This window comes from Equus asinus, chromosome 26 (genome assembly GCF_041296235.1).
Source record: "Equus asinus isolate D_3611 breed Donkey chromosome 26, EquAss-T2T_v2, whole genome shotgun sequence".
NCBI classification, from domain to species: Eukaryota; Metazoa; Chordata; class Mammalia; order Perissodactyla; family Equidae; genus Equus; species Equus asinus.
In genome coordinates, this window is record NC_091815.1 from 37,636,157 (window position 1) to 37,663,288 (window position 27,132).

The 27,132-nt window shown below is 44.5% G+C and overlaps 2 protein-coding genes across 5 annotated transcripts; one reads left to right on the top strand and one right to left on the bottom strand.

Annotated features, from left to right (window-relative positions):
* Nucleotides 1–380: 380 nt before the first annotated feature.
* On the top strand, nt 381–6,454 carry LOC106840863 (T-cell-interacting, activating receptor on myeloid cells protein 1-like). 2 transcript variants are annotated; one of them, XM_014856484.3, is made up of 7 exons: nt 381–521; nt 2,523–2,558; nt 2,693–2,983; nt 3,308–3,604; nt 5,391–5,520; nt 5,916–6,000; nt 6,193–6,454. In XM_014856484.3, the coding sequence occupies exons 1-6, from the start codon at nt 488–490 to the stop codon at nt 5,965–5,967; spliced, it is 840 nt and encodes a 279-aa protein (XP_014711970.2). In that variant the 5' UTR covers nt 381–487; the 3' UTR covers nt 5,968–6,000; nt 6,193–6,454. The 2 variants fall into 2 exon arrangements, with proteins under 2 accessions (XP_014711970.2, XP_070354496.1); XM_070498395.1 differs by lacking the exon at nt 2,523–2,558 and having other exon boundaries at nt 384–521; nt 6,193–6,445.
* A 6,028-nt stretch (nt 6,455–12,482) lies between these two features.
* On the bottom strand, nt 12,483–26,228 carry LOC106840957 (immunoglobulin superfamily member 1-like). Of its 3 annotated transcripts, XR_011498402.1 has the most exons (10): nt 26,055–26,228; nt 20,661–20,696; nt 20,235–20,525; nt 19,612–19,908; nt 17,759–18,049; nt 17,137–17,433; nt 15,781–15,910; nt 15,542–15,582; nt 14,353–15,390; nt 12,483–12,801 (listed from the first exon to the last, which is right to left on the bottom strand). XR_011498402.1 is itself a non-coding variant. In XM_044760133.2 (9 exons), exons 1-8 carry the CDS (start codon nt 26,086–26,088, stop codon nt 15,576–15,578), a joined length of 1,383 nt encoding a protein of 460 aa, XP_044616068.2. In that variant the 5' UTR covers nt 26,089–26,228; the 3' UTR covers nt 13,412–15,390; nt 15,542–15,575. The 3 variants fall into 3 exon arrangements, 2 of the variants coding, with proteins under 2 accessions (XP_044616068.2, XP_070354497.1); XM_044760133.2 differs by lacking the exon at nt 12,483–12,801 and having other exon boundaries at nt 13,412–15,390; XM_070498396.1 differs by lacking the exons at nt 12,483–12,801; nt 15,542–15,582 and having other exon boundaries at nt 13,427–15,390; nt 26,055–26,206.
* Between the last annotated feature and the right edge of the window lie 904 nt (nt 26,229–27,132).

Below are 27,132 nucleotides of genomic sequence, written 5' to 3' on the forward strand. Positions count from 1 at the left end.
ATTTTTTAATGATTTTTGGTGAGGAATATTGGCCCTCACTCACCTATGGCTGAGTGGTTAAGTTTGTGCACTCTACTTTGGCAGCCTGGGGTTCACCAGTTCGGATCCTGGGTGCGGACCTATGCACCGCTCATCAAACCATGCAGGGGCGGCATCTCATGTAGAAGATCTAGAATGACCTACAACTGGCATATACAACTATGTAGTGGGACTTTGAGGAGAAAAAAACAAAGAGGAAGACTGGCAACAGATGTTAGCTCAGGGGCAATCGTCCTCACCAAAAAGTGTAAAAAAAAAAAAAAAAAGACTTAGTGGAACATTTTACGGCTTCTTGTTTCCTAAATGTAGTTGTGAGAAAAACCCCGTGGGTCACATATGAGGAAGGAAGGGAAGGGCTAGAGGAAAGACGTCATGGCTTACATCGAGTTTTCTTCCCTTCTGTGGTTGAAAATTGAAGAAGGTTCCTAGAGCAAGCTACAGGGCCGGTATGATCCTTGAACTCCTTTCCTTCATCTGCTTTGGTAAGTTTCTTGGGCCTGTATGTTAGGATTAGAGGTGAGGGTAGGTTGAGAGAAATGTGACTAATATAATTGGAAAGAGATGTGACAGCATCAGCTTTTCATAATGACTGTTTCATGGGTGTTAGGGACCCTGCAGGAAGCTTTAGATACATCTTACCAATCAAGGGTTTTTCAGCATGCCAATATTTCCTTTCCATATCCATGATCTGTCCTACATGCCTGTACTCTATTTATTTCAATTTTCATTTTTATTGACTCAATATCTTTATTTTAAATAAGTATATTCATTTGAAGATAGAAACTGTATGCCAATAGCTTAATAAAAAATAAACTTTAAAAGAAAATCCAATGTCGCTTACCAAAAATAGGAGGTTAATGTAAACATACATACAATGAAAAGGAAGAAAACATGACATTCTAATCAGGCACTGTTGCCCGTCAAGTTCCTGAGCCCTTGGCTGGCTGCTTCCTTATTACAAAGGGTGATAAGACAGACATAGCTGTGTGCAAACGCTGATCTTTAGTTTGAAAAATTCTCCTCGTTGTGATCAAAGAGATGAAAGTGATTTGAAAGGACAATAACTTGCTGATCCCTTGATCAATCCTATAGGATACTGGGTCACGGCATCATCTAAAATGATCCCATATAACACCTGTGGTTCATGTTCCACACTGTGAGAAATAGGACTCTGATCCTTCCAAACAACCCTGCCTGATGAGAATTAGGTCCAAATGGATAAATGAAGACTCTGACATGGAGAGCTGAGGATTTCTGCCCTGGGTCATACAGAGAATGAACAGAAAAGTCAAAATTCAAACCCATGCCTGCCTGGCTTCAAAGTCGTTGCTATTTCCACTTGGTCATAATAGTATATGAAGAGTGACACATGCACGGGATCTTCTGAATGGAAAGGTTGTGGGGGATAAGTGAGCAGATGCCAGGTTGGAGAAATTCTAAGGTGATAAATGAGGAAAGATTCAAAACGTCCCTGAGTGTGGAGCTGGGGGCATCTCAGGATGTCTGTTTGCAGGAGCCAAGAAAACCCGTTTTCCACACACAGGGACAGTGTGTGGGTCTTAGCTTGATGAGGTCACAGTGCTATAATTTAGTCTTCACCATATTTTCTAATCTCTAGATTCTAGGATATTCCATGGGGCTCTCAACCTCTTCATGCTGGTCTATCTGATGGGATGAAGAAAGGACATTATTATAAGTTTGCATCTTTTTTTCATCCTTGAAAATCTCTCTGAGTGATGCTTAAACCAGGGCATCTCATCAATTAGTCAAGGTGCATTTGTTGAATCTTACAATGTGCCAGGATATGTGTAGACACTGGAGATGCTGGGATGAATAACGCAGAGTAGCTCCTCCAAGATGTTCACAGGCTAGTGACATCTTGTGTGTCCCACGGCATGAGGTACATAAACTCTCTTAAGATTTTACAACCAAATGATTTGGTCTTAATTTATGTTATCCAGAGCACCAAGTAGCTTTTACTATGGGGGATGGTTCCTGGTTGCTCTATCCCAGATGACACTCTCAGGGGAAACTAACGGTCACTTAGGAGCTTAGACAACTTCAAGAGATAAGATAGGGTTACACCCAGTCACGGGCTTCCCCAATTCCCTCATGGTTAGTGCCTCCCACCCAAGATTGAGAGATCCAGAAAACACCACAGACTCTAATAGAAATGGTAAGACTGAATGGTTCAGGATGGAGGCTGAGAATGAGAGGGCCTGTGGGTTTTTCTGAAACCAAGAAAGGTCCTGGAGCCTTGGGAGGTGATAGCTGCACAGGAGAACCTCTGTGAAAAGTGACGGAGGAGCTGAGTGCAGAGCTGAAGCCAGAGTCTTGCATAGAGACAATGAGAACTCCCAAATGCATGACCTCCAAGGGTTCCTTCTCAGCAAGAGCCCCTGGGAGGGTCCCTCAGGGATGAGGGCAAGTGATGGTGTCAGCTCCAGGCTGATGCCTACGTGTCATGGACCGTTCTTTTGCAGGGCTTTGTGTTGGCCAAGGATACAGGAGAAGGGATGGTGAGTGTTTCTTCAATTAAACCCTCCTTGATCCTTCAGCCCCAAAGGCCCCATTTTCCTTTCCCTTCTTTAAATGGGCTCCCTGAGAGCAGGTGAGAGAACCAAACCCAACCCTCCACTCTGCTTCCTTCCAGGCTCACTTCCCAAGCCCTCTCTCAGTACCTGGCCTAGCTCGGTGGTACCGGCCAAAAGTAATGTGACGCTGCGATGCTGGACTCCTACCAAGGGTGTAAACTTTGATCTCAGAAAGGGAGGACACCTCATTGAGTCCTCACAATCACCTGATTCTGCAGAGGGCCTGGCTGAATTTCACCTCACTGATCTGGAAATCAGTGATGCTGGAGAGTACACGTGTCAATACTACAGAAGACGGAGACCCTACGTAAGTTCACAGTCCAGTGATGTCCTTCTGCTGCTGGTGACAGGTGAGGACGGGGCCTCAGCATGGCACGTGGTCTTCCTAGAGACAGAGGATGGTGGAGGCACCAGAGCAAGAGGGGCCGGGGGTCTCACCTCTAGTGCAGTTGGGGAGGAGGAGATGGAGACAGACAGGAAGGGAGCTGACAAACTTGGCTTTATCCAGGGCTGACAGGAGGGAGAATCTCCTGCCTGGAGTCAGAGCAGAAAGAAGGTGAGATGAGGCATCTGTCATTCCCCACACTCCATGGGAACCCCCAGCCAGGAGAGCACGGGTGAATGGGGGACCTCAGGCTTCTCCCCACAACCTCAGAGCCTCCCTTCTCTTACAGGTGGTTTGTCTAAACCTTCCCTCCAAACCCACCAAAGTGGTAATGTGACCACAGGAGAAAAGGTGACCCTGCAGTGCCGGCTGCCAGATGTTTTTCAGGGGGCTGTAAAGTTTGCTCTGCTGAAGGCAGGAACTTCAATGCCCGTCCAGACCCGGGGTCCAAAATGGAAGGAGACAGACTTCTCCCTTCAGAATGTGACAGTCAACGACACTGGAAACTACAGCTGTGTGTACTACTGGACAGCGGGTCCTTTCCACGCCTCAGACCCCAGTGATCACCTTGTGATCTGGGTGACAGGTGAGGTTTTGCACAATTTTTAAGTGTTTTTTTTTAAATGAAAGAGTATTTGTTCTATTACTTTCTCTTTTTCTAAATTGTGACAGGTAAGGTTTTGCACAATTTTTAAGAAGTGTTTTTTTAAAATCAAAGAGTATTTGTTCTATTACTTTCTCTTTTTTTAAATAATTTTATTTATTTATTTATTTATTTATTTATTTATTTGAGGAAGATTAGCCCTGAGCTAACATCTGCCACCAACCCTCCTCTTTTTTTTTTAAAGATTTTATTTTTTTTATTTTTTCTCCCCAAAGCCCCCAAGTACACAGTTGTATATTCTTCATTGTGGGTCCTTGTAGTTGTAGCATGTGGGACGCTGCCTCAGCGTGGTTTGATGAGCAGTGCCATGTCCGCGCCCAGGATTCGAACTGACGAAACACTGGGCTGCCTGCAGTGGAGCACGCGAACTTAACCACTCGGCCACGGGGCCAGCCCCGCCAATCCTCCTCTTTTTGCAGAGGAAGACTGGCCCTGAGCTAACATCCATGCCCATCTTCATCTGCTTTGTATGTGGGACACTTGGCAGGGCATGGCTTGACAAGCAGTGTGTAGGTCCTCACCCGGGATCTGAACCGGCGAACCCCGGGCTGCCAAAGTGGAACGTGTGAACTTAACCACTGTGCCACCTGTTCCATTACTTTCTGAATCTTGTTTCTCCATCAATTTCACTACCACCTCCTTTTTAAATCTTTCGTTTCATAATTTCTACTCCTTTGCCTTTTTTGTTCTACACTCTAGGATAATTTCTCTAGCTGTTCTTCAAAATCATTAATCCTGCTGTCATCAGAATCCTTTCTACCATTCTCTGCATCTCCTAAAGTGTTGGTTTATCTTGGCGATATTGATTTCATTCCTAGTGGCTCTTTTTCTTCAACCGCGGTGTTTCCACAGCCTCTTGCTCTTGTGTCACAGATGCAGTTTCTTCTAAAATTATCTTCTGTTTTCTGCCAGAATTCTGCTTCATTGGATGCTATACCCTCTGCTTCCGCAGCGTTGTGAGTTTTCTTTAATGCTCTTCAGTCTTACTATGTAGTCAGCGAACGTTTTATAATTAGAATCAATGTCTGTATAGTCAGTGTTGAGAAGTGGAGAGAGCATCCTGGTCTGGGAGCATCCTTATAAAACTCTCCCTGTGGCTTTTGTCTCCAAGGAACATGGTTGGGTTCAGAGAGGATCTTTGCAGTAATTGGGATGCAAGAGGTAGGATGATGCAAATACGGGCTTCTCTTCAGGAACCAGGGCCAATGCCAAGCTTGAGCCCTTCTTGAGTGAAGCTGAAATGCACAGTGGCCCAAATGCTTAGCTGAGAAGCTCAAACTTTTGAAAAACTCACTGCCTGCATAAAATTAAGGTTTCCTTCGAGGATGCTAAGCCAGCCATTGAATTTCACCATTCTGTGGTGTTCCTTAGGTCTTTAATGTTGCTCCTAAGCCTGATTCCTAATATGCATTGGGAGACAGAGAAGAAGAAATACAGGAACGTGGAAATGAGATAAAGGGCAAATAAATGAAAGAAGAGCGATAAGGCAGAGTGAATACGAAGGGAAGAAGATGCAGGAAATCCCACTAGAACTCTCATGAAATCCCGTCTTATTTTCAGTGATTAAAACTTCAATGAAGGTACAACTGACCACCAGCCAGGAAATACAAGTGGGAGTGTGAGAGTCGCATTTGGAAGATCCATTTGAGAAGGAGAGAGACTCTTTTATGGCTGGTGCTGACCCTCTTCTCTCTCTTATTTTCCCCAGATGCCACATCAAGAGACTATACCACGGGGAACCTCATCCGACTGGGCCTGGGTGCCATAATTATGGCTATTATGGGGGTTTTCCTGGTTGAAGCCTGGTATAGCCAGAAGGAGTCTCAAAGTGGATCCAGGTGAAACAACTGAGCACTCCTTCTTTTCGTGGGATGTTGTAGTGATGGGGTTCTTTAAACGCCAGGCTCTACCATGCGGACTTCTTATGCTTCTCAAAATGGGCACAAACGGCATTTTAGGTGGGATATTTCTTTCCCATATGGGACTGTCCTGTTCATTGCGGGGGCATTTAGCATCAATTTCCCTTTCCCATTAAATAGCCATCGAAGGCTCAATCATTGCGGAACAAGAAAAAAAGGAAGTACTATCATACTTTCTCAAACATGCCCTGATATAGAGGATGGGGCATGGGGGTGGTATTCTTCTGGGGGAGAACCTGTGTTTGGCAGCCAGCAGAAATATTCCTCCTCTTCCCCCCTCCCTTGATCTCAAGTCAGTCCTTCTCTACCCACAGGCCCACAGCTGCCCAAAGGAACGAGTCCTTGATTGAGTTAACAGCGTGTTAGATTTTCTGGTTCTCTTCCACCCCGGGAGTGAAGGTACCAAACATGGGGGAAGTTTGGGAGGCCTGGAGATGGAACGTGATCTCATTTATTTTCTTTAATTTTTGAGGAAGATTAGCCCTGAGCTAACTACTGCCAATCCTCCTCTTTTTGCTGAGGAAGACTGGCCCTGAGCTAACATGCATGCCCATCTTCCTCTACTTTTTATATGTGGGATGCCTACCACAGCATGGCTTGCCATGGACCCGGGATCCCAACCGACGAACCCCAGGCTGCCGAGAAGCAGAACGTGCCAACTTAAACGCTGCGCCACCGGGCCGGCCCCTCATTTATTTTCTGACGTTATCTAAGACCCAAAGTGGCCACTGAGGTCTCCTAAGAGAGTCATCTGGGATCAAGTGACCAGGAACTGCCCCCCATATTAAAGGCTTCTAGGTGATCTGGATGACAAAGTAAAATAGAATAAATTAAAATACAATCATTTGCTTGCAAAATCTTTTTTGTCAAAATCAAAACTCATCAAACATATGGCACCAGCTATCCTTTACTGGTACTAGGATATGGAAAAGGGACTTTAACCCTCAGATTTTAGAATTAGTTAAGTGTGATATAGCATTATTTCACAGCGTTTTATGAAAAGCATCATGACTTGCAGGTGTTTCATTACCTGACAAGTTCAAAAATTAATACCTTTTACTTAACTATAATCTTATTTTCTGAAAGCAAAAAGTAGGCACAAGTGGGCTGACAAAGGATTTTCTGATCTTTGAATTTATATGAGACATATATATGTCTTATATGAAGACATATATGAAGTCGCATATGAAGACATATATTGAGGTCATATATATGTCTTTGAAAAGCATCAAACCGTCCAGTGCTCTCAGGACTAAGCCCCAAAGCATCATAACCTGCTCCTGTAGGTCAAGAAAATTGGAGTTCACTTCTCGTGAGACTTCTGCTTCATAAAAACTGAATAAGTGTAAAAACAGTTTAGAAAAACTGTAGTATGTTTTGAAAGTTTGTGTCTAACACATACACAATGCAATGTAATCGCGCTACTCACAAGTTAATTACAAGATTTACAAAAATGGATTCATGTAGCAACACAGGCCATGAGGTCCAGATACTGGACACAAGGAAGTCCTGTGATGTCTTTTATTTCTAGCTGAAGATGTGTCTCCACACCTGTACTTAAGTTTCCATTGGAGAAAAACTCAAAACAGAGGCCCTTCTGAAACTGAGGCCAAAAGACCCTCGGGTCCACTTCCCCACCTGAGCCCTGCTCACCACGCTCCAACATAAACCTGCCACTGTAGCCAGATCAGACTCTTTATACTCCCTGCCACTTCCAATCCTTTCACTTTTGCAGTTTCCATCTAATCTAAGCATTTCACATTTCAAAGCCTGATTCAAGCCCCACATCTTCCAGGAAGTTTTTTCTGACCTCCAATAGTACATGTAATTCATAATTTTTGTTCACCACATTCTATCTTGCAAGTTCATCTGGTTTTTTTTTATTGAGGTCATATTGGTGTATAACATTGTGTCTATTGCAAGTTTACATTATTATATTTTGGCTTCTATATAGACTGCATCGTGTACAACATCAAAAGTCTAGTTTCCATCCATCACCATACATATGTGCTCCTTTCCTCCTTTCACCCTGCCCCCACTCCCATCCCCTCTGGTAACCACCCATCCATTCTCCATATCCACGTGTTATCTTCCACATATGAGTGAAATTATACCATAATTATGTTTCTCCATCTGACTTAGTTTACTTACCGTAACACCCTCAAGGTCCATCTATGTTGTCACAAATGGCACAATTTTGTCTTTTTTATGGCTGAGTAGTATTCCATTGTATATGTATATACACCACATCTTCTTTATCCAATCATCTGTTGATGGGCACTTGGGTTGCTTCCACATCTTGGTTATTGTGAATAACACTGCAAAGAACATAGGGGTGAATAAGTCACTTTGAGTTGTTGATTTCAAGTTCTTTGGATACACACACAGTAGTGGGATAGCTGGGTCATATAGTATTTGTATTTTTAGTTTTTTGAGAACTCTCCATACTGTTTTCTATAGTGGCTGCACCTGTTTGCATTCCCACCAGCAGTGTATAAGGGTTCCCTTTTCTCCATATCTTCTCCAACATTTGTTATTTTTCGTCCCAGTGACTATAGCCATTTTAACAGGTGTAAGGTAGTATCTTAGTATACTTTTGATTTGCATTTCCCTTTGATTAGTGATGTTGAGCCTCTTTTCATGTGTCTATTGGCCATCTGTATATCTTCTTTGGAGAAATGTCTGTTATTAACCCCTGCCCAGTTTTTGATCAGATTGTTTGTTTTTTTGTTGTTCAGTTCTGTGAGTTCTTTACATATAATGGAAATTAACCCCTTGTTGGATATCTGATTTGCAAATATTTTCTCCCAACTAGTGGGTTGTCTGTTTATTTTGATCCTGGTTTCCTTTGCGTTGCAGAAGCTCCTTAGTCTGATAACATCCCACTTGTTTATTTTTTCTTTTGTATCCCTTGTCTGAGTCACCTCTTTCACATAAATTTCCATCTCCTTCTCCAGGATTGGGAAGTTCTCCACTATTATTTCTTTGGACATGCTTTCTGCTCCATTTTCCCTCCTTTCTTTCTCTGGAATACCTATAATCCTTATGTTGCATTTCCTAACTGAGTAGGATAATTTTCAGAGACTTTCTCCATTTCTTTTCAGTCTTACTTCTTTCTCCTCCTCCATCTGAAGCATTTCTATATTTCTGTCCTCAATCATGCTGATTCGTTCCTCTATATCAGCTCTACTGTTCAGAGAATCTATATTCTACTTTACCTCATCTATTGTGGTTTTCATCTCCAATATTTCTGATTGGTTCTTCTTTATAGTTTCAATCTCTTTTGTGAAGTACCTCCTGAACTCATTGTCTATCTGCATTCTCTTTTAACTTAGCGAGTTTTTTAATGACAGCTATTTCAAATTCTCTGTCATTTAGATTATAGATTTCCGTGTCTTCAGGATTGATTTCCGGGTACTTGCCATTTTCCTTCTGGTCTGGAGATTTAATATATTTTTTCATACTGTGATATAGCATGGATTTGTACTTCCGCATTGTGGTAGTATTTGATTGCCGCTTCTACCTTTCGCCACTGGGTGGGGGTCAAGAGCTCTGTATTCTGAGCCTGCTGCAAATCACTGGGACAGCTCCAAGGTGCTGGGCTGGGGCTGAGTCTGGGGCACCAGATGGTGGGGTGGGGCACTTTCTTCTCCTGTGCAATCTCAGAGGCTTCTCGCTCTGCCCTTGCTATCCGCTTTCCTGGTGTTGGCTTGAAGGAGACACCCCTGAGACAGCTGGTCCCCTCTGTGAGGGGCTTTCTCCTGGTCTGTGAGGGACCTCAGAGATCTATGGTGTTCCCTCCGAGGGCTGCTACTCCCTCTCTGCTTTCCTCCCTGAGGCTGCAGGTAATCCCTGGGTCGCTCTCCTTCAGGGAGGAAGAGAAACATTCTCTTATCTCGTTCCACCTACTGGGGTGGGAGGGGCGTACTCCAGCACCTCCACCTCCTGACCTATGTCTGTGTGGGTCTCTTAGACATCTTTTGTGTTGTGTGGACATCCTCTGTTGGAATATGAATGTCCTTTTCCTTGTATTTTTGGGGGGAGAGTTTACTGGGAGAGCTCACTCTGCCTTGCTGCTGACGTCACCAGCAAAGTTCATCTCATTCATGGTCATTACATTCTATCTTGCAAGTTCACCTTTCTGCTCAACCTGAAGTGAAGCTGACGATTGGAGCATGAACTCATCTACTGTCCCCAATCCTAGCAAGGTGTTCAGCATGCAGAAGGCACTCAATAAATAATGTGAACCTGGATTTGATGCAAATCAAGCACCGCTCTCCAATCCTGTAAAATGGAGTGTTTCTCAACCCTGTTAATTCACAAAGGGGATGGCTAATAGGTCAACCAGGCCCTGGGGACTACAAGTCCCAGTGGCCCCTGCGGGTCTGGCCCTGGTTACTGGGGGGCGAGGGGACACGGGGGCTGGGGTACTGGATTTTTGCACAGAGCAGGGCTCCAACCAGCTCAAATACTGGGGTGCCTGAGAGGGACAGGTTGGGGGACCTTAACGGGCAGGACAACAGTCACCTGGATGGACAGTGCACTTTTGCTGTCTCTGGGCAGTGAAGGCAGGACGCATCATTTACTGTGCACTAGGAGAGGTCACCAACCAGCCCGCACTGATCCAGATGCTTGCACCCCACAACTGCCGCCTGCCTCATGCTCTCTCCCCAGGCTTGACCGCCAGGTGGTCCACAGGCCCGCACAATGTGCGCCTCAGCCAGTGGGTTCTGAGCATGCTCAGTGTGTGCCTTCGGGAAGCCGTGGGTTCCATCTGTATACTCGCAGCCTGGGTGAGCATCCCAGTGGCTGCAGTTGCCATGGCGTCTGTTCCGTATGAGGCTTTAGAGCAGAGTTCCTGGGTCATGGGATCCCCACGCCTCTCGTGTCACAGAAAGGAAGAACAGTATTCCCAATGGGTGAGTATCGGCTGCAAGCTCCCGGCTGGCGCGACCCCACGGCGACAACCACAGTCTCCAAATGACCACGTGTTCCGGGGGGAGATGCTCCTGTGGGCAGCCGCCTGGCGCAGAGGGGCGCGCAGGCCAGGGGGGCTGGAGGGGCTGGCAGTGTGGGTTGGGGCACTTGGTGCAACTGCTGGACCTGCCTCCGCTTTTCCACCACCTCTGCCTTGCCAGGAGGAGAGGGGATCTTTGATTTCTGGTGCTTTGGGTGTGGCATCCCAAAGAAGAGTCTAAATGTGCAAGGAGTTGTTTTTCTTTTCAGAGCTTGCTATTAGTTTAACCAATTTAATATTTTTTTTTTTTGAGGAAGATTAGCTGTGGCCTAACATCTGCTGCCAATCCTCCTCTTTTTGCTGAGGAAGACTGGCCCTGAGCTAACATCTGTGCCCGTCTTCCTCTACTTTATATGTGAGACACCTGCCACAGCATGGCTTGCCAAGCAGTGCCGTGTCCGCACCTGGGATCTGAACTGGCGAACCCAGGGCTGCTGAAGCAGAATGTGGGAGCTTAACCACCATGCCACCCCAATTTAATACTTTTTGAAGACTTGAAATAGGGCATACTAGACATGCTTACTCATGTCATGTCATCTTTTTAAAAAAATTAATTTAAGGCGCTGGCCCCTTAGCGGAGTGGTTGTTTGGGTACTCTGCTTTGGGCCCAGGATTCCCCAGTTCGTATCCTGGATGGGCACCTACACACCACTCATCAAGCCATGCTGTGGCGCCTGCCCACACAGAAAAACTAGTATGATTTACAAGTAGGATATACAACTGTGTATTGGGGCTCTGAGGAGGAAAAAAAGAGAGAGAAAGATTGGCAATAGATGTTAGCTCAGGGCCAATTTTCCTCACCAAAAGAAAAGAAGAAAAAAGTGTACCTTTAAAAACAAATAAATAAATAAACTTGATATGTAGCATTATGTAAATTTAGGATGTACAGCATGTCACTTTGACACATTTATATATCATAATATGATTGCCTTTGTAGCAATATTTATCACATTACATAATTACAGTATAATATTATCGTATATATTCATTATACTGTGGATTAGATCTCTATGGCTTATTTACTACTCGCTGTAAGTTTGTACCCTTAAACAACGTCAATTTTGTTCCCCATCCCCCATTCCCTGGTAACCACCATTTTACTCTCTGTTTTTTACAGATTTAGATTCCACATATAGGTGATATCATATAGTATTTGTCTTTCTCTATCTGACATCTCACTTAGCATAATGTGCTCAGGATCCATGCCTGTTGTTGTAAATGGTAAGATATACTCCTTTCTCTTGGCTGAATAATCTTCCATTGTATGTATGTACCACATCTTTTTTATCCACTCATCTGTTGATGGGCACTTAGGTTGACTCCACGTCTTGGCTATTGTGAATAATGCTGTGATAAACACGGGAGTGCATATATCTTGTCAAAATCCTGTTTTCATTTCCTTCAGGTATATACCCAGAATTGGAATTCCTGGGTCGTGTGGTAGATCTATTTTTAATTTTTTGAGGATCCTGCATATATTGTTTTCCATAGTGGATGGATCAATTTACATTCCCACCAACAATTTATAAGGGTTCTCTCTTTGCCAGCACCTGTGGTCTCCTGTCTTCTTAATGGTAAACATCCTAACAGGTGTGAGGCGATATCTCGTTGTGGTTTTGATTTGATGGTTAGTGATGTTGAACATCTGTTCATGTGCCTTTGGGCCATTTTGGTTTCCTCTTTGGAAAAATGTCTATTTAGTTCTTCTGCCCGTTTTCTAATGGGATTGCTTTGTCATTGCTGTTGTTGTCAAGTTTTATGAGCTCTTTATGTATTTTGGATATTAACCCCTTATCTGATATATGCTTTGCAAAAATATTCTGTCCTACAGGTTGTCTTTTCATTTTTTTTTATTCTTTCTTTTGCTGTGCAGAAGCTTTTGAGTTTGGTGTAGTCCCATCTGTTGATTTTTGCTTTTGTCGTTTGTGCTTTTGGCATCATGTCCAAAAACTCACTCCCAAGACCAATATTGATGAGCTTCTTCTGTTTTCTTCTAGGAGTTTTATGATGTCAGGTCTTATGTTTAAGTCTTAGATTCACAGCTTGGTGCCACCACAACTCCCTTGGCTCCATGGCCTTCTCCAAGGTCCTGGCCCCCCACCTTTGGATGCACAGATGGATGGACCTCTCAGGTGTCCTGGTGTGCTGTGCAGAGGAGCTAGTGTTTCGTTATGGATGCCCAACTAGTTGTAAATTGAAGGGGAGAGGAAAAAAAAAGAATGACTCATGCCACCATGATTCTGATGTCAATCTGGTTGTAAAATCTTAAGAGAGTTTATGGATGTATATGTACCTCTAGCCATGGGAAACGCAAGAGGTAACCCACTACCTGTGAGCACCTGGAAGGCAGGGACTCTGTGCTATTCACCTCAGCATCCCAAGTGTCTACGCAGGTCCTGGCACATAGTAGGGCTTCTACAAATGCATGTTGACCAACTGCTGAGATGCCCCCTTTTAAGTATGACTGAGAAATTGTACCAGGATGTGAAATGATGCTGCCTTACAATATCGTCCTTCCTTCCTCCCAGCAGCTCGACCCATCCCTGCCTCGTACCGTAATGAGCCACACCCATTTGATGAGGTAAGGAATTGCTGAGACTGAGGAAGCCCTATCATGGGAAAGTACTAGCTGGACAACCTTAGCTTTAATCCTTAAAGGTTTCTGATCCAATCTTTGTTGTTATGTGTTTTCACCCCTTGATAGCCAAATGGTACCAACTTCACTGCTTGGTGCTCTAAAACAAGTCTCAAAAAATCCAAACGGATATTTTAGAAAGGCGAAAACATACGTTAGCCCTTGTCCCACATACAGTTGCATTTATTGGATACTCCAACTACTTGTTCTCAATCTGCTGTTGGCAGATCAGGGCAGAGGGAAGCATTGAGGTGTGAAGATCCAGCTTAACGTATAAATTAAGCTTAGTTAAGAAAAGATAGTATCATGAAATGGAAACCTGGTGATGTCAAATAAGACATTCTGAAAATGACAAAATTATAGAGGTAGAGAACAAACGAGTGGTGGCCAGGGTCGAAGAATGGTGTTGGAAAGAGGTGGGTGTAAAGGAACAGCATGAGAAACGTCTTTACGGTGATAGACTAGATCAGTATGTAGATTGATTGTGCTTGAGGCTATATGACTCTAAACATGTGATAAAATAATGTCAAACTGTACACACACATTGTACTAATGTCTACTTCTTGGTTTTGATATTGTAATGGATGTAGAATGGAACCATTGGGAGAAACTGGCTGAAGGGCACAAGTATCTGACTATTTTTGCATCTTCTTGTGAATCTATAAGGATTTCAAAATAAGAAGTTTAAAAGTGGGATCCGATTAAAGAGGAAAAACACAATGTAAAATAGATGTGGACAGTCATGCATTACAGAGTGGGAACATCACCGAAGCTGTTCCATGAGTGGCCAAGGTGGAGACTGAGGCAAGAGGTCATTGTAGAGGGAGCAGTTGGTGTCCGTCTGATGTTCCACACCCATACTGGCTATAAATTCAGAGTTCTGTTCATTTGACTCCTCTTGACCAGATAGCAGCCAAAAGGGTCTATTCTCAGTAGGAAACATAGTTTTACTAATTGGGTGGGAGGGATAGAAAAATTCTCCTGGTATCTGAGGCTACCAGGAGCCACCACATTGAGAATGCCAGTCACAAGATACGCAGCCCAGTCTTCTCCCCCAACACCCTGAGGAGTGCAGAGGACAAAAACAGGCTGCCCTCACCTAATCTTATCCACAACTGCAGCGGCTATGAAAGGAAGATCTCAACTTCAATGATGAGAAAACAAGCAAAACTCATCCGTGGGGCCGGCTCCGTGGCCGAGTGGTTAAGTTCGCTCGCTCCGCTGTGGCGGCCCAGGGTTCGGATTCTGGGCGCGGTCATGGCACCGCTCATCAGGCCACGTTGAGGCGGCGTCCCACATCCCACAACTAGAGGGACCTGCAACTAAGATATACAACTATGTACGGGGGGAGGGTTGGGAAATAAAGCAGAAAAAAAAAAAACTCATCCATGATCTGATGAAAGTTGACACAATGAAAGGAAGCAGATGAAATGAAGAACTTAGATCTGAGACAATCTTTTCTATTACAATCAGAACTTGGTTTTCATAAGTATATCTCATGAACTATAATGGAGGAGATAATAGTTCTAAAATAAGAATGAGTATTAATGAAAAAAAAAACAAGATTATTAACAAGAAACGACCACAGATCTTGAAAGTAAAAATATAATGGATGACTTTTTACACCTGTGCCAGAAATACTGGATATAACTGGGCGGAACTGGATGCCAGGGAATACAGTGGAATTCTCCCAAAATGAGGTAAAATGTTGGGAATATATGAAATAAAATTTAAAAGACATCTGTGGTAAATACAGAAATTTCAATGGCTAATTGCTGGTCCAAAAGTACAAAACAGTGAGAATGGAGGGGAGCAATAATAAATATACAGGAAGCAATGTTTTCTTCACTTTTCAGTGGAAGAATGGTTCCTGCCCCTTCAACCAAACATGCCACCCAGCCTGACTCTGAAGTTTTCAGTATTTTTTCCAATCATCCACATCAAAACGTGTTAGGTGAGTCTTTATGCTCAGTCCTGTTGTTGGCCCCAGGTGAACAGTACAGGAAGAAGAAAGCCATCCTCTTGCCTTGCAGTGGCTCTCAAGAGAGCTGAGAATGCAGGATCCACAGAACTGTTAAGAATCAGCAGGTCTAGCTTGATCAAGCACTTGTCTTCCCCACCCCAGCAGTTGTGGGACCTATGGGTAGAGGACAGACTTAAGATCAAGGAAAGGAGGAAGAGGAAGAATATAATTTCTCAGCAGCCTCCAAACACAGGTTCTCAACCAAGAATACCACCCCTCTCCCCATCCTCCATATCCAGGGATGTTTGAAGAGGTGTGGTAGTACCTGCTTTTTTTCTTCTTCCACAGTGATTGAGGCTTCAACTGCTGTTTAATGGGAAAGGAAAAGAGATACTAAACGTTCCTACAGTGAACAGAAGAGTCATACGTGATGAAGAAAAATCCCACCTGAAACGCCGTTTGTGGCCATACTGCAAAACGTAAGGTCCCATGGTGAAGTATGATGTTTAAAGACCCCCGCTTCTACAACAGCCCGTGAAAAAGAGAAATGCTCAGTTGTTTTACCTGGATCCACTTTGAGACTCCTTCTGGCTACACCAGGCTTCAACCAAGAGAGCCCCCATAATAGCCAAAATTATGGCACCCAGACCCAGTCGGATGAGGTTCCCCGTGGTGTAATCTCTTGATGTGGCATCTGGGGAAAATGAAACAGAGAAGAGGGTCAGCACCAGCCATAAAAAGATATCCCTTCTTCTCAAATGGATCTGCCAAGTGCAACTCTCACACACCCACTTATATTTCCTGGCCAGTGGTCAGCTGTACCTTCACTGAAGTTTTAATCACTGAAAACAAGATATTGGATTTTGTGAGAATGGTACTGGCTCTTCCTTCATCTTCTTCCCTTCATATTCCTCCACATTATCACCCTTCTTTCATTTATTTGCTCTTTATCTCATTTCCATCTTCCTGCATTTCCTTTTTCCTTTCTCCATCCATATATTAGGAATTCATCTTAGGGAGCTATGCAAAAAAATCAAAATTGCCCCACAGAGCCCTGAAATAATTCAGTGGCTCCATCTGCGTCTCTCTTCATAGAATGAAACCTTTTGCAGGTAATGAGCTTAAGAAAGTTTGAGCTGAGGAGCTAAGCTCCTGGACCATTGTGCGTGTAATTGCAGCTTCACTCAACAGGGGCTGAAGGTTGGCATTGGCCCTGGTTCCTAAAGAGAAGCCCGCATTTATATCATCCCACCTCGTGCATCCCAATTAGTGCAAAAGTCATCTCCGAACCCATCAATAACAATGTTCCCTGAAGACAAAATCCAGAGGGAGAAATACATAATGAAACCACCGTGATCAGGAAACCCTCTCCACCTCACAGTACACACCACACTGACTTTTGTTTCTAACCATAAAACATTCACTGAAATCATGGGAACTCAACAGCATAAAAGAAAACGTACAAAGCTGAAAACGTAGAGTGTGTAGCAGCCAGTGGAGCAAAATTCTGGCAGGAAACAAGATAATGTCAGAAGAATTTTAACAGTAAGTGCTGTGAGATGTGAAAAGATATGGCATCCATCACCCCAAAGCAGGAGGCTGTGGGAATGCCACATTCTGGGAACAAAAAAGAGCTGTTGGGAATGAAATCACTATCACCAAGATCAACCAACACTGAGAGATGCAGAAAGTAGTAGAAGGGATTCTAATGAAGGCAGGATTGATCATTTTGAAGAACAGCTTGAGAAATTATCCAAACATGCGGAACACAAAAAGGCAGAAGAGTGAAAATTAGGAAACAAAAGATGTTAAAAAGAGATGATAGTGCAAGTGGTGTAGAAATGAGAATCCAAGGATAACAGATCAAGGATCTCTTGTTTAAATTTTTTTTTAATTCCTAAAAATCATGTAAAACTTTACCTGTCACCCAGATCACAAGGTGATCACTGGGATGTGAGGCCCAGAAAGGACCTGTTGTCTGGTAGTAGACACAGCTGTACTGCCCAGTGTCATTGACTGTCACATTCTGAAGAGAGAAGTTTGTCTCCCGCTCTGCTGGACCCTGGAGCAGGATGGGCATTGGACTTCCTGCCTTCAGTAGGGCAAACATTTTAGGCCCAGTCTCAGAGTCTGGCTTCTGGCACTGCAGGGTCACCTTTTCTCCTTCAGTCACCTTACCCCTTTGGTGGGCTTGGAGGGAAGGTTTAGGAAAATTTCCTGGAAGAAAAGGGAGGCTCCAAGGTCATGGGGAGAAGCCTGGCGTCCCCCACTCACTTATGTTCTTCTGGCTGGGGGTTCCCATGGAGTGTGGGGAATGACAGATGCCTCATCTCACCCTCTTTCTGCTCTGACTCCAGGAAGGAGATTCTCCCTCCTGTCAGCCCTGAATAAAGCCAAGTTTGTCAGCTCCCTGCCTGTCTTTCTCCATCTCCCCCTCCCCAACGGCACTGGAGGTGAGAACCCCCGCCCCCTCTTGCTCTGGTTCCTCCACCATCTCCTGTCTCTAGGAAGACTATGTGCCATGCTGAGGCCCCGTCCTCACCTGTCACCAGCAGTAGAAGGACATCACTGGACTGTGAACTTACGTAGGGTCTCCGTCTTCTGTAGTATTGACACGTGTACTCTCCAGCATCACTGATTTCCAGATCAGTGAGGTGAAATTCAGCCAGGCCCTCTGCAGAATCAGGTGATTGTGAGGACTCAATAAGGTGTCCTCCCTTTCTGAGATCAAAGTTTACACCCTTGGTAGGAGTCCTGCATCGCAGTGTCACATTACTTTTAGCCGGTACCACCGAGCTAGGCCAGGCACTGAGAGAGGGCTTGGGAAGTGAGCCTGGAAGGAAGCAGAGTGGAGGGTTGGGTTTGGTTCTCTCACCTGCTCTCAGGGAGCCCATTTAAAGAAGGGAAAGGAAAATGGGGCCTTTGGGGCTGAAGGATCAAGGAGGGTTTAATAGAAGAAACACTCACCATCCCTTCTCCTGTCTCCTTGGCCAACACGCAGCCTTGAAAAAGAATGGTCCATGAGACATATGCACCTGTCTGGAACCTACACCATCACCTGCCTCATCACTGAGGGACTTTCCCAGGGCCTCTTGCTGAGAAGGGACCTCTGGAGGTCATGCGTTTGGGAGTTCTCGTTTTCTCCATGCTGGACTCTGGCTTCAGCTCTGCCCTCAGCTCCTCCATCATTTCTCACAGAGATTGTCCTGTGCAGCTGTCACCTCCCAAGGCTCCAAGACCTTTCTTGGCTCCATCAAATTCTACAAATCCTCCTCCTCTTGGCTTCTATCCTGAGCCACTCTTAATCTTATATTTCTATTAGAACTTGTGCTATAGTTTCTAATTCCCCCTCCTCTGAGCCGGGGGTAGGAGGCATGAACCACGAAGGAGGTTGGGGAAGCTGGGGACATGAGTGTGGCCCTCACCACCTCTGATGTTATAAGGCCCTAATTAAGCCTGAGCATCTCCTGACAGTCTCATCTCTGGTAGAAGAACCACCATAAAAAAGCTTCCTTGGTACCTTGGATGACATAAATTTAGACAGAACCATTTGGTTGTAATTTCTTAAAAGACTTCATAGGAGTTTATGTAACTCATACCATGGGAGAGACAAGATGTCACTACCTGTGAGGACCTGGATGACATGAATTCTATGCTATTCACCTCAGCATCCCCAGGGTCTGTGCAGGTCCTGGCACACAGTAGGACCTCTACAAATGCACATTGACCTACTGCTGGGTTGCCCCTAGTTAAACGATTGAGACATTTTACCAGGATGTGAAAAGATGCAAACTTACAATATCTTCCTTTCTTCTTCCCACCGGGTTGACCCATCCCTACCTCACAACATAGTGACCCCTGCCCATTTGGTGGGGTAAGAAGTTGCTTGAGAGACAGAGGAAGCCCTATCATGGGAAAGTGCTAGCTGGACGTCCTTAGCCTTCGTCCTTAAAGGTTTCTGATCCAATCTCTGCCATTATGTATTTTCATAATGAGATAATGTCAGAAGAATTCTAACAGTAAGTGCTGTGAGATACGAAAAGCTTTTGTCTCCATCACCCTAAAGCAGGAGGCTGTGGGAATGCCACATTCTGAGAACAAAAAAGCATTGTTGGGAATGAAACCACTATTGGCAAGGTAAACCAACACTTTAAGAGATGCAGAGAATGGTAGAAGGGATTCTGATGATGGCAGGATTGATCATTTTGAAGAACAACTTGAGAAATTATCCACGGATGTGGAACAAAAAAGGGCAAAAGAATGAAAATTAAGAAACAAAAGATGTTAAAAAGAGATGGTAGTGCAAGTGATGTAGAAATGAGAATCAGAGGATGACGGATCAATGATTTCTTATTTAGTTAAAAAGAAATTTCTCAAAATCATGCCAAGCGTTACCTGTCACCTGGATGTCAACGCGATTGCTGGGCTCTGAGGCCCAGAAAGGAGCCTTTGTCTGGTAGTACACACAGCTGTACTGCCCAGTGTCGTTGACTGTCACACTCTGAAGGGAGAAGTCTGTCTCCTTCCCTACTGGACTCCGGAGTTGGATGGGCTTTGGACTTCCTGCCTTCAGTAGGGCAAACATCACAGGCACGATCCCGAAGTCTGGCTTCTGGCACTGCAGGGTCACCTTTTCTCCTTCAGTCACCTTACCCCTTTGGTGGGCTTGGAGGGAAGGTTTAGGAAAATTTCCTGGAAGAAAAGGGAGGCTCCAAGGTCATGGGGAGAAGCCTGGCGTCCCCCACTCACTTATGTTCTTCTGGCTGGGGGTTCCCATGGAGTGTGGGGAATGACAGATGCCTCATCTCACCCTCTTTCTGCTCTGACTCCAGGAAGGAGATTCTCCCTCCTGTCAGCCCTGAATAAAGCCAAGTTTGTCAGCTCCCTGCCTGTCTTTCTCCATCTCCCCCTCCCCAACGGCACTGGAGGTGAGACCCCCCTGCCCTCTCTTGCTCTTGTTCCTCCACCATCCCCTGTCTCTAGGAAGACCACGTGTTATGCTGAGGCCCCCTCCTCACCTGTCACCAGCAGCAGAAGGACATCACTGGACTGTGAACTTACGTAGGGTCTCCCTCTTCTGTAGTATTCACACGTGTACTCTCCAGCATCACTGATTTTCAGATCAGTGAGGTGAAATTCAGCCAGGCCCTCTGCAGAATCAGGTGATTGTGAGGACTCAATGAGGTGTCCTCCCTTTCTGAGATCAAAGTTTACACCCTTGGTAGGAGTCCAGCATCGCAGCGTCACATTACTTTTAGCCGGTACCACCGAGCTAGGCCAGGCACTGAGAGAGGGCTTGGGAAGTGAGCCTGGAAGGAAGCAGAGTGGAGGGTTGGGTTTGGTTCTCTCACCTGCTCTCAGGGAGCCCATTTAAAGAAGGGAAAGGAAAATGGGGCCCTTGGGGGCTGAAGGATCAAGGAGGGTTTAATAGAAGAAACACTCACCATCTCTTCTCCTGTCTCCTTGGCCAACACACAGCCCTGCAAAAGAATGGTCCATGAGACATAGGCACCTACCTGGAGCCCACACCATCACCTGCCCTCATCCCTGAGGGACCCTCCCTGGGGCTCTTGTTGAGGATGGACCCCTGGAGGTCATGCATTTTGGAGTTCTCATTGTCTCTATGCAAGACTTTGGCTTCAGCTCTGCCCTCAGCTCCTCCATCACTTCTAACAGAACTTCTTCTGTGCAGCTGTCACCTCCCAAGGCCCCAGGACCTTTCTTGGTTCCACCAAATGCCACAAATCCTCCTAGTCTCATTTTCTCTCCTGAACCACTGTTAGTCTTACATTTCTATTAGAACCTGTCTTATACTTCCTAGATCTCTCAGTCTTGTATAAGAGGCATGAACCATGAGGGAGATTGGGGAAGCCAGGGACACGAGTGTGGCCTTCGCCCACTTCTGATGTTCTGAGGCTCTATGTAGGCCTAAGTATCTCCTGACAGTCTCATCTGTAGACAGAAGAACCACCATAAGAACGGATCCTTGGTGCCTTCAGTGACATAAATTAAGATAGAACCATTTTATTGTAATTTCTTAAAAGAGTTCATAGAAGTTTATGTAACTCATAATGTGGGTGACATAAGATGTCACTACAATGAGCACCTGGAGAGAAGCAACTCTGTGTTATTGGCCTCAACATTCCCCGTGTCTGTGCGTGTTCTGGCACATAGTAGGACTTCTACAAATGCACGTTGACTTACTGATGTGATGACCCCGTTTAAGCATGATTGAGAAATTTTACCAGGATGTGAAAAGTTGCAACCTCTCCATAGCTCCCTTTCTTCCTCCCACCAGATTAATTCCATTTCTGGACCTCACCATCATCACCAACATCCATTTGGTAAGTAGGGGTTTTCTCAGAGATGGAGCAAGTCCTATCACTGAGAAGAGCTAGTTAAGTCAATCTCAGTGTTTAATCTGAAAAGTTTCTGACCCAATCTTAGCTATTATCTCTTTTCATCTCTTGATACTCCAGATGGGACAAAGGTTACTGCTTGGTACCATGAAGCAAGCCTCAAAAAATCCAAATGGATGTTCCAGAAAGGAGAAAACATATGCACCTCCCCTCCCTTGTCCCATGTGCAGGTGCATTTGTAGGGTACTCCAACTCATTTGTTCTTAATCTCAGCTACTCATTTTGCTCCCGTTGAGGGCAGGGCGTTGTTGAAAATTCCAGTGCATAGACCAAGCCACACACAGGCTTTGAGTCAGAATCACTTGCAATAGGACTCAGGCCCCAAACTTTCAAAATCTCCCCACATTGGGACCGGCCTGGTGGTGCAGTGGCTAAGTTCGCACGTTCCGCTTCTCAGTGGCCCAGGGTTTGCCGGTTCGGATCCCGGGTGCGAACATGGTACCACTTGGCAAAAAGCCATGCTGTGGCAGGCGTCCTGCATGTAAAGCAGAGGAAGATGGGCATGGATGTTAGCTCAGGGCCAGTCTTCCTCAGCAAAAAGAGGATGATTGGTAGTAGTTAGCTCAGGACTAATCTTCCTCAAAAAAAAAAAAATCAAAATCTCCCCACAAATATTCAGCCACGGTGGAGAACCACTGCTGTATCTGAACCCGGAAAAACCTTTCTCAAGACTGAAACTTAGGTATTCAAAGTCAACCGGCTTAGAAAGAAACTTCCAAGTGAAAGTAATTACATGCATCTCTGACTGTTCACGACCATCCTGCCATTAATGCCCAGTGGTGGTAGATACAGTTTTGCCTGAGTGCCCAGATCTCTTTGAAATTAACATCATGCCTGTTTGTGAATATTATGGCAAGAAAGAGATTGATCTAACTCAACAGATGTTGGTTAGGCCTGTGTTTCTAAGCAATTTCCTCTTTTTCCCCCATGTGAACTAAACGGTTTTGTGTCTTCGTGAAAAGGAGAAGTTACCAGGCTTTTGCACTAAAATTGTGTGGGCCAATCAAAAATATTATATTTCACTTTTTGAAAACAGTGATAGTAAATTGCCAAAATTTGAAGAGATCCAGTGTCCAGCAAAGGATGAATGAATGAGCAAAAAGTGGGCTATACATACTATGGAATACTATTCAGCCATGAAAAAGAATTAAATTCTGATACATGCTACGAGGTCCAAGGATAGACCTTGAAAACATTATGCTCAGTGAAATTACCCAGACACAAAAGGACAAATATTGTGTGATTCCACTTACACGACGTGGAATAGGCAAATTCATGGAGACAGAAAGTAGAATAGAGGTTACCAGGGGCTGAGGAGAAAGAGAGAAACTGGGTTATTGGTTCACGAGTACGGAGTTTATGTCTGGGATGATGAAAAAGTTTTGAGTGATGGTTGCACAGCATTGTGAACATATTTAATGCCGCTGAACTCTACATTTGCAAATAGTTAAAAGGATAAATAGTATTTATATATATTTTACCATAATAAAAAAAAGGAATATAATGGATATGTTTAAGGTATTGAAAAGGAAACTGTCTTACAGTCTGTGGATCCACAGAGAATGGAAAAAAGAAGGGTTGAGAGAGCAGACACCTGTGGACACCTGAACCCACTGGAAGCTACACCTGGGAAGCACATGACCGTGAGCTCTGGGTAGAGAGCCTGGTCTCTGAGCATCAAAGTCCTGGGAGCTGCCCTGCTTTGCAAAGAAGTGGGACCCACAGCACAGACCCTCTCCCCTTCTAATGGATCATGCTGAGTGTGCAAGGTAGGCGCCACTCTGCATAACAGGTGGAAGATTATCAGTAAATATCAGCCTTGTGTCCTGGCAAAGCACTAAGGGAATGGAGAGAACTCCAGCACCTCTCTGCAAGAGGTTGTAAAGTCTCAGGGACTTAGAAAGTCTGTAGGCTGTATGTGATGCCCAGAGAAAGTGGGAGTCTAATCTGACAAAGTAAAATTAAGAAAAATAAATAAATTCTGGATGGTTTGGAGCAACTCATGAGGGAATTGTGATTGGGACTGAGAAGTCGGGATGTGCTGCTGTCTTGGCTCATGGGACATTCTGGGGTCTATGGAAATTTAGGGTCTTTGCAATCCTAGTCCCTTCTCCATCAACCCCCACCTGTACGCCTCAAGACACTCAGATCCTGAACACCTTTGAGGGAGGACAGGTACCTCTTCAGAGGCCTCCTGTGCTCTGTTAGCCTGGAAGGGTTGAGAGCTTTGTGGAGCTGGGTAGACAATGGTCGGACACTCCATCAGGTCGTGTGGGATTTACCATACACTCCCAGGCCCCAGAACATCTCATCTGATGTCATCTCTGTCTTCAGCAGGACATGCCTGAGTGACAGCAGGAAGACTGCTCAGAGGCCTCATTACTTGGAGAGCAGCAGGAAGTCCATTAAGAGAGACTCACTGTCTCTCAAAGACAAAATGGGAAGGAAAATGTTAACCTTCTCATTGAAGGAGGGAAGATAAGGAATAGCTGAAAGGTGGAAACAACCCAGGTGTCCATCAACAGATGGATGGATAAATAAAATGTGGTCTATATCGAAATAGAATGTATAGACACATGCATACCTAAGTGGAATACTATTCAGCCATAAAAAAGATTGAAGTGTTTCATACTTGCATCTAGGGAAGACCTCTGGAAGGAATTGCTGTGGAATCAATGTCTAACCAAGTAAGAGGAGAATGAATGATAAAAAAGAATAACAAACTTAAAAAAAATCATTTATCGATGGGGCCAGGCCCGTGGATAAGTAATGGTTAAGTGGATAAGTAGTGGTTAAGTTTGCACACTCTGCTTCAGTGGCCCAGGGTTCACTGGTTCGGATCCTGGGCACAGACGTATATACCACTTATCAAGCCATGCTGTGGCAGGTGTCCCACATATAAAGTGGAGGAAGATGGGCACGGATGTTAGCTCAGGGCCAGTCTTTCTCAGCAAAAAGAGGAGGATTGATGGCAGCAGGTGTTAGTTCAGTGCTAATCTTCCTCAAAAAAAAGAATTCTAAAAAATGTCATTTATTGAGCTTGAATAATGTGCCTCAAGTCATGCATACTTGAACCTAATTGTGAAGCTAACCCTCAAAGATGAGGAAACTTTTAAATATTGACATGTGTTTCCCAAGGCCCCACAAATAGTGTGTGCAGGAGCTGAGTCTCCAGAACATATGCTGTATTCACTACATCCATCCAGTTCCCTCCAAAAACACAACTAGATGTGTCTTCCTAAGACAAGCCTCTGACGTAAGGAGTGCTCTGGGGTGTAGCCTAAACTCTTGGGATCAGAGACTAGCGGCGATAGGAGAAAGCCAGGTGCAAATAATCACGCCAAGGCAAGTGCTCCTCCTCTGATATTTTGTGAATGTCAAGCTCTATTGGTTTCTGGAAACCAATTTGTTTTGAGTTTGCATTCTAGCTCCATAGCTGGGAACATTCTGAACCACTCGTCTTTGCCTCCTCAAGCTTTTTCCAATCCCAAGTCCTTTCATACTGTCCTAGATGCTTCCATACAAAGGAGTCCATGCAAGTGACCCTCTTACGTTAACATCGTGGCTGAGAGGAACAGCATTTTTAGAGCTAAGAAGTTGTGGGTTAAAACTTTGGCTTCCTTGCGTACCACTTGCGCAATCTGAGGCAAGTCACTTCACTTTTCAAACTTAGATTAATTTCTAATCTGGAAAGGTGGACCGAATTTCCTCTTACTGGGTTTTGGGTTTTTTTTTTTTTTTTTTGAATGATCAGGGTGGTATTTTCCAAATGTGGAAATGTGGAATACATCCCATTGGTGTGATGTATGATGATTTTAGGTGGAAGGAAGGATGATTAAAGCATTGCATGACAGCGTGCAATCAACGCTCTCATAGCGCCTTGGATTAAATCAACAAGGAGGCCTATTTGAAGCTAGCCTCTGATGTATCTTGATCATGGCAATTGCCTGGATGGCAAAGAAATAGCAAGTTTCAGGCTCAGAAGCTTGACAAGGAACAGTATATTGTTAGACTATCCTAACATTGTTTCCCCATATTCCTCATATAAAGTAAATTGCATCTACTTTATAGTTCCCTACGATTCAACACTGGATTTTTATTCATAGTATCGATACAAAGTTTCTATCTTAAATACTTTTATTTAAGAAAAAAGCCTGAGTCGCTATTAAGAAAAACATTAAGCCAATAAAGTACCGGTGGTAGAGGCATTCATCAAAAGTCGTGATGTTGGAAGAAGAATAATTGAAATTTGGAAAACATTGGTTTAGAGGTCACGTGTGTGCTGCAAGATTTCTGTTACATAATATGCACTCAATAAACCAAAGTTGATGTTACTCTTTCTCTTTCCATCCCCAATCCAAACCACACACCAGTTATATTATTTTCTATGGTCCCAGTGTACTGCCCCATGAGACTTACTGAAACAGAGGAGGAAAAGGAGTCTAGGGATCATAGTAGCATGTCCACCTGTTCAAGGGTCCTTCGGTTTTGCAGTCCACAGGAGGGAGAAAAGCCAGAATGGTCACAGCATCACCCCAGACTCCAGAGTGTGAGAAGTAATGACTTTTCTCTGAACTTCCAGTTCCCTCCTCCCACAGCCACTTTCCGTAAACGTGTTGATGCTGCTGATTGCAACATGTTCCTGCCGTGCCAGTCTTTAAGAACTTGCCTCACAGAAAATCTTCATCTGTCTCAGTCACATTTCAGCCATCAATCATGTAACCCCTCAAATGCTTACAGCTTGGATCTGAAGGATTCCTACTGAGAAGATGAAGGCACTCCAATGTTGAGAACATTGGAAATCCTGGGCAAACCTTCAGGTCACTAGACGTTGCCCACCGGCTATGAACTAAGGATGTTGCCAAATGGTTTCTTTACTAACTGTGGCAGTCAGAGTTCAATTGCTAAAGAAGACTCATAGAACCCAAAAGGGTAATGCTGATGAATCTACTGTGTGTTACAGGACAAAGATCAATGTATCAGCAATATACATATAGCATTAAAATGAGGATACACATCTCTGGCAAAAAGGATCCCCAGACATAAGACATGAGCCCCAATTTTCTCCACTTTCCAAGGGCTGCATGGATGGGCTTTCTCTCTTGGATCAGAAACCACTGCTGTGTTCACAAAACACAGAAGCAGGAAACTGAAGCCTTGACTGGAGTTTCTTATTCCATGATGGTGATCTTGGTGTATTGTTGCTACATTGCCAGTCCCGATGGCACAACCCTCTGGGATCTCACAGGACCAAGTGTGAATTATCACTTTCACACATACCAATAAACAATGCCAACAAGCTGATAGAAACCTTGCCAGAACTCCTGGGACCCATGGTTACAAAGCAACACCATGAACCAGTATGTTCCAGTGCATGACCAGGGGTCAGCGTCATGGGGGTGCATTTTTACATCAGCGAAATATCTTAGACCAGTTCCTACTGGAATCAACCCTCACAGCACAGTCCTCAAATAACTGTCACGCATGGGAGTTGCGC

Coding starts and splice junctions, on each gene's coding strand:
- LOC106840863 (XM_014856484.3), top strand. CDS start 488: ATGATCCTTGAACTCCTTTCCTTCATCTGCTTTG. Junction 522..2,522: donor CCTTTCCTTCATCTGCTTTG/GTAAGTTTCTTG, acceptor GTTCTTTTGCAG/GGCTTTGTGTTGGCCAAGGA. Junction 5,521..5,915: donor GAGTCTCAAAGTGGATCCAG/GTGAAACAACTG, acceptor CTCTACCCACAG/GCCCACAGCTGCCCAAAGGA.
- LOC106840957 (XM_070498396.1), bottom strand. CDS start 26,088: ATGATCCCTAGACTCCTTTTCCTCCTCTGTTTCA. Junction 20,697..26,054: donor CCTTTTCCTCCTCTGTTTCA/GTAAGTCTCATG, acceptor ATTCTTTTGCAG/GGCTGTGTGTTGGCCAAGGA. Junction 20,526..20,660: donor AGGAGACAGGAGAAGAGATG/GTGAGTGTTTCT, acceptor GCTTCCTTCCAG/GCTCACTTCCCAAGCCCTCT.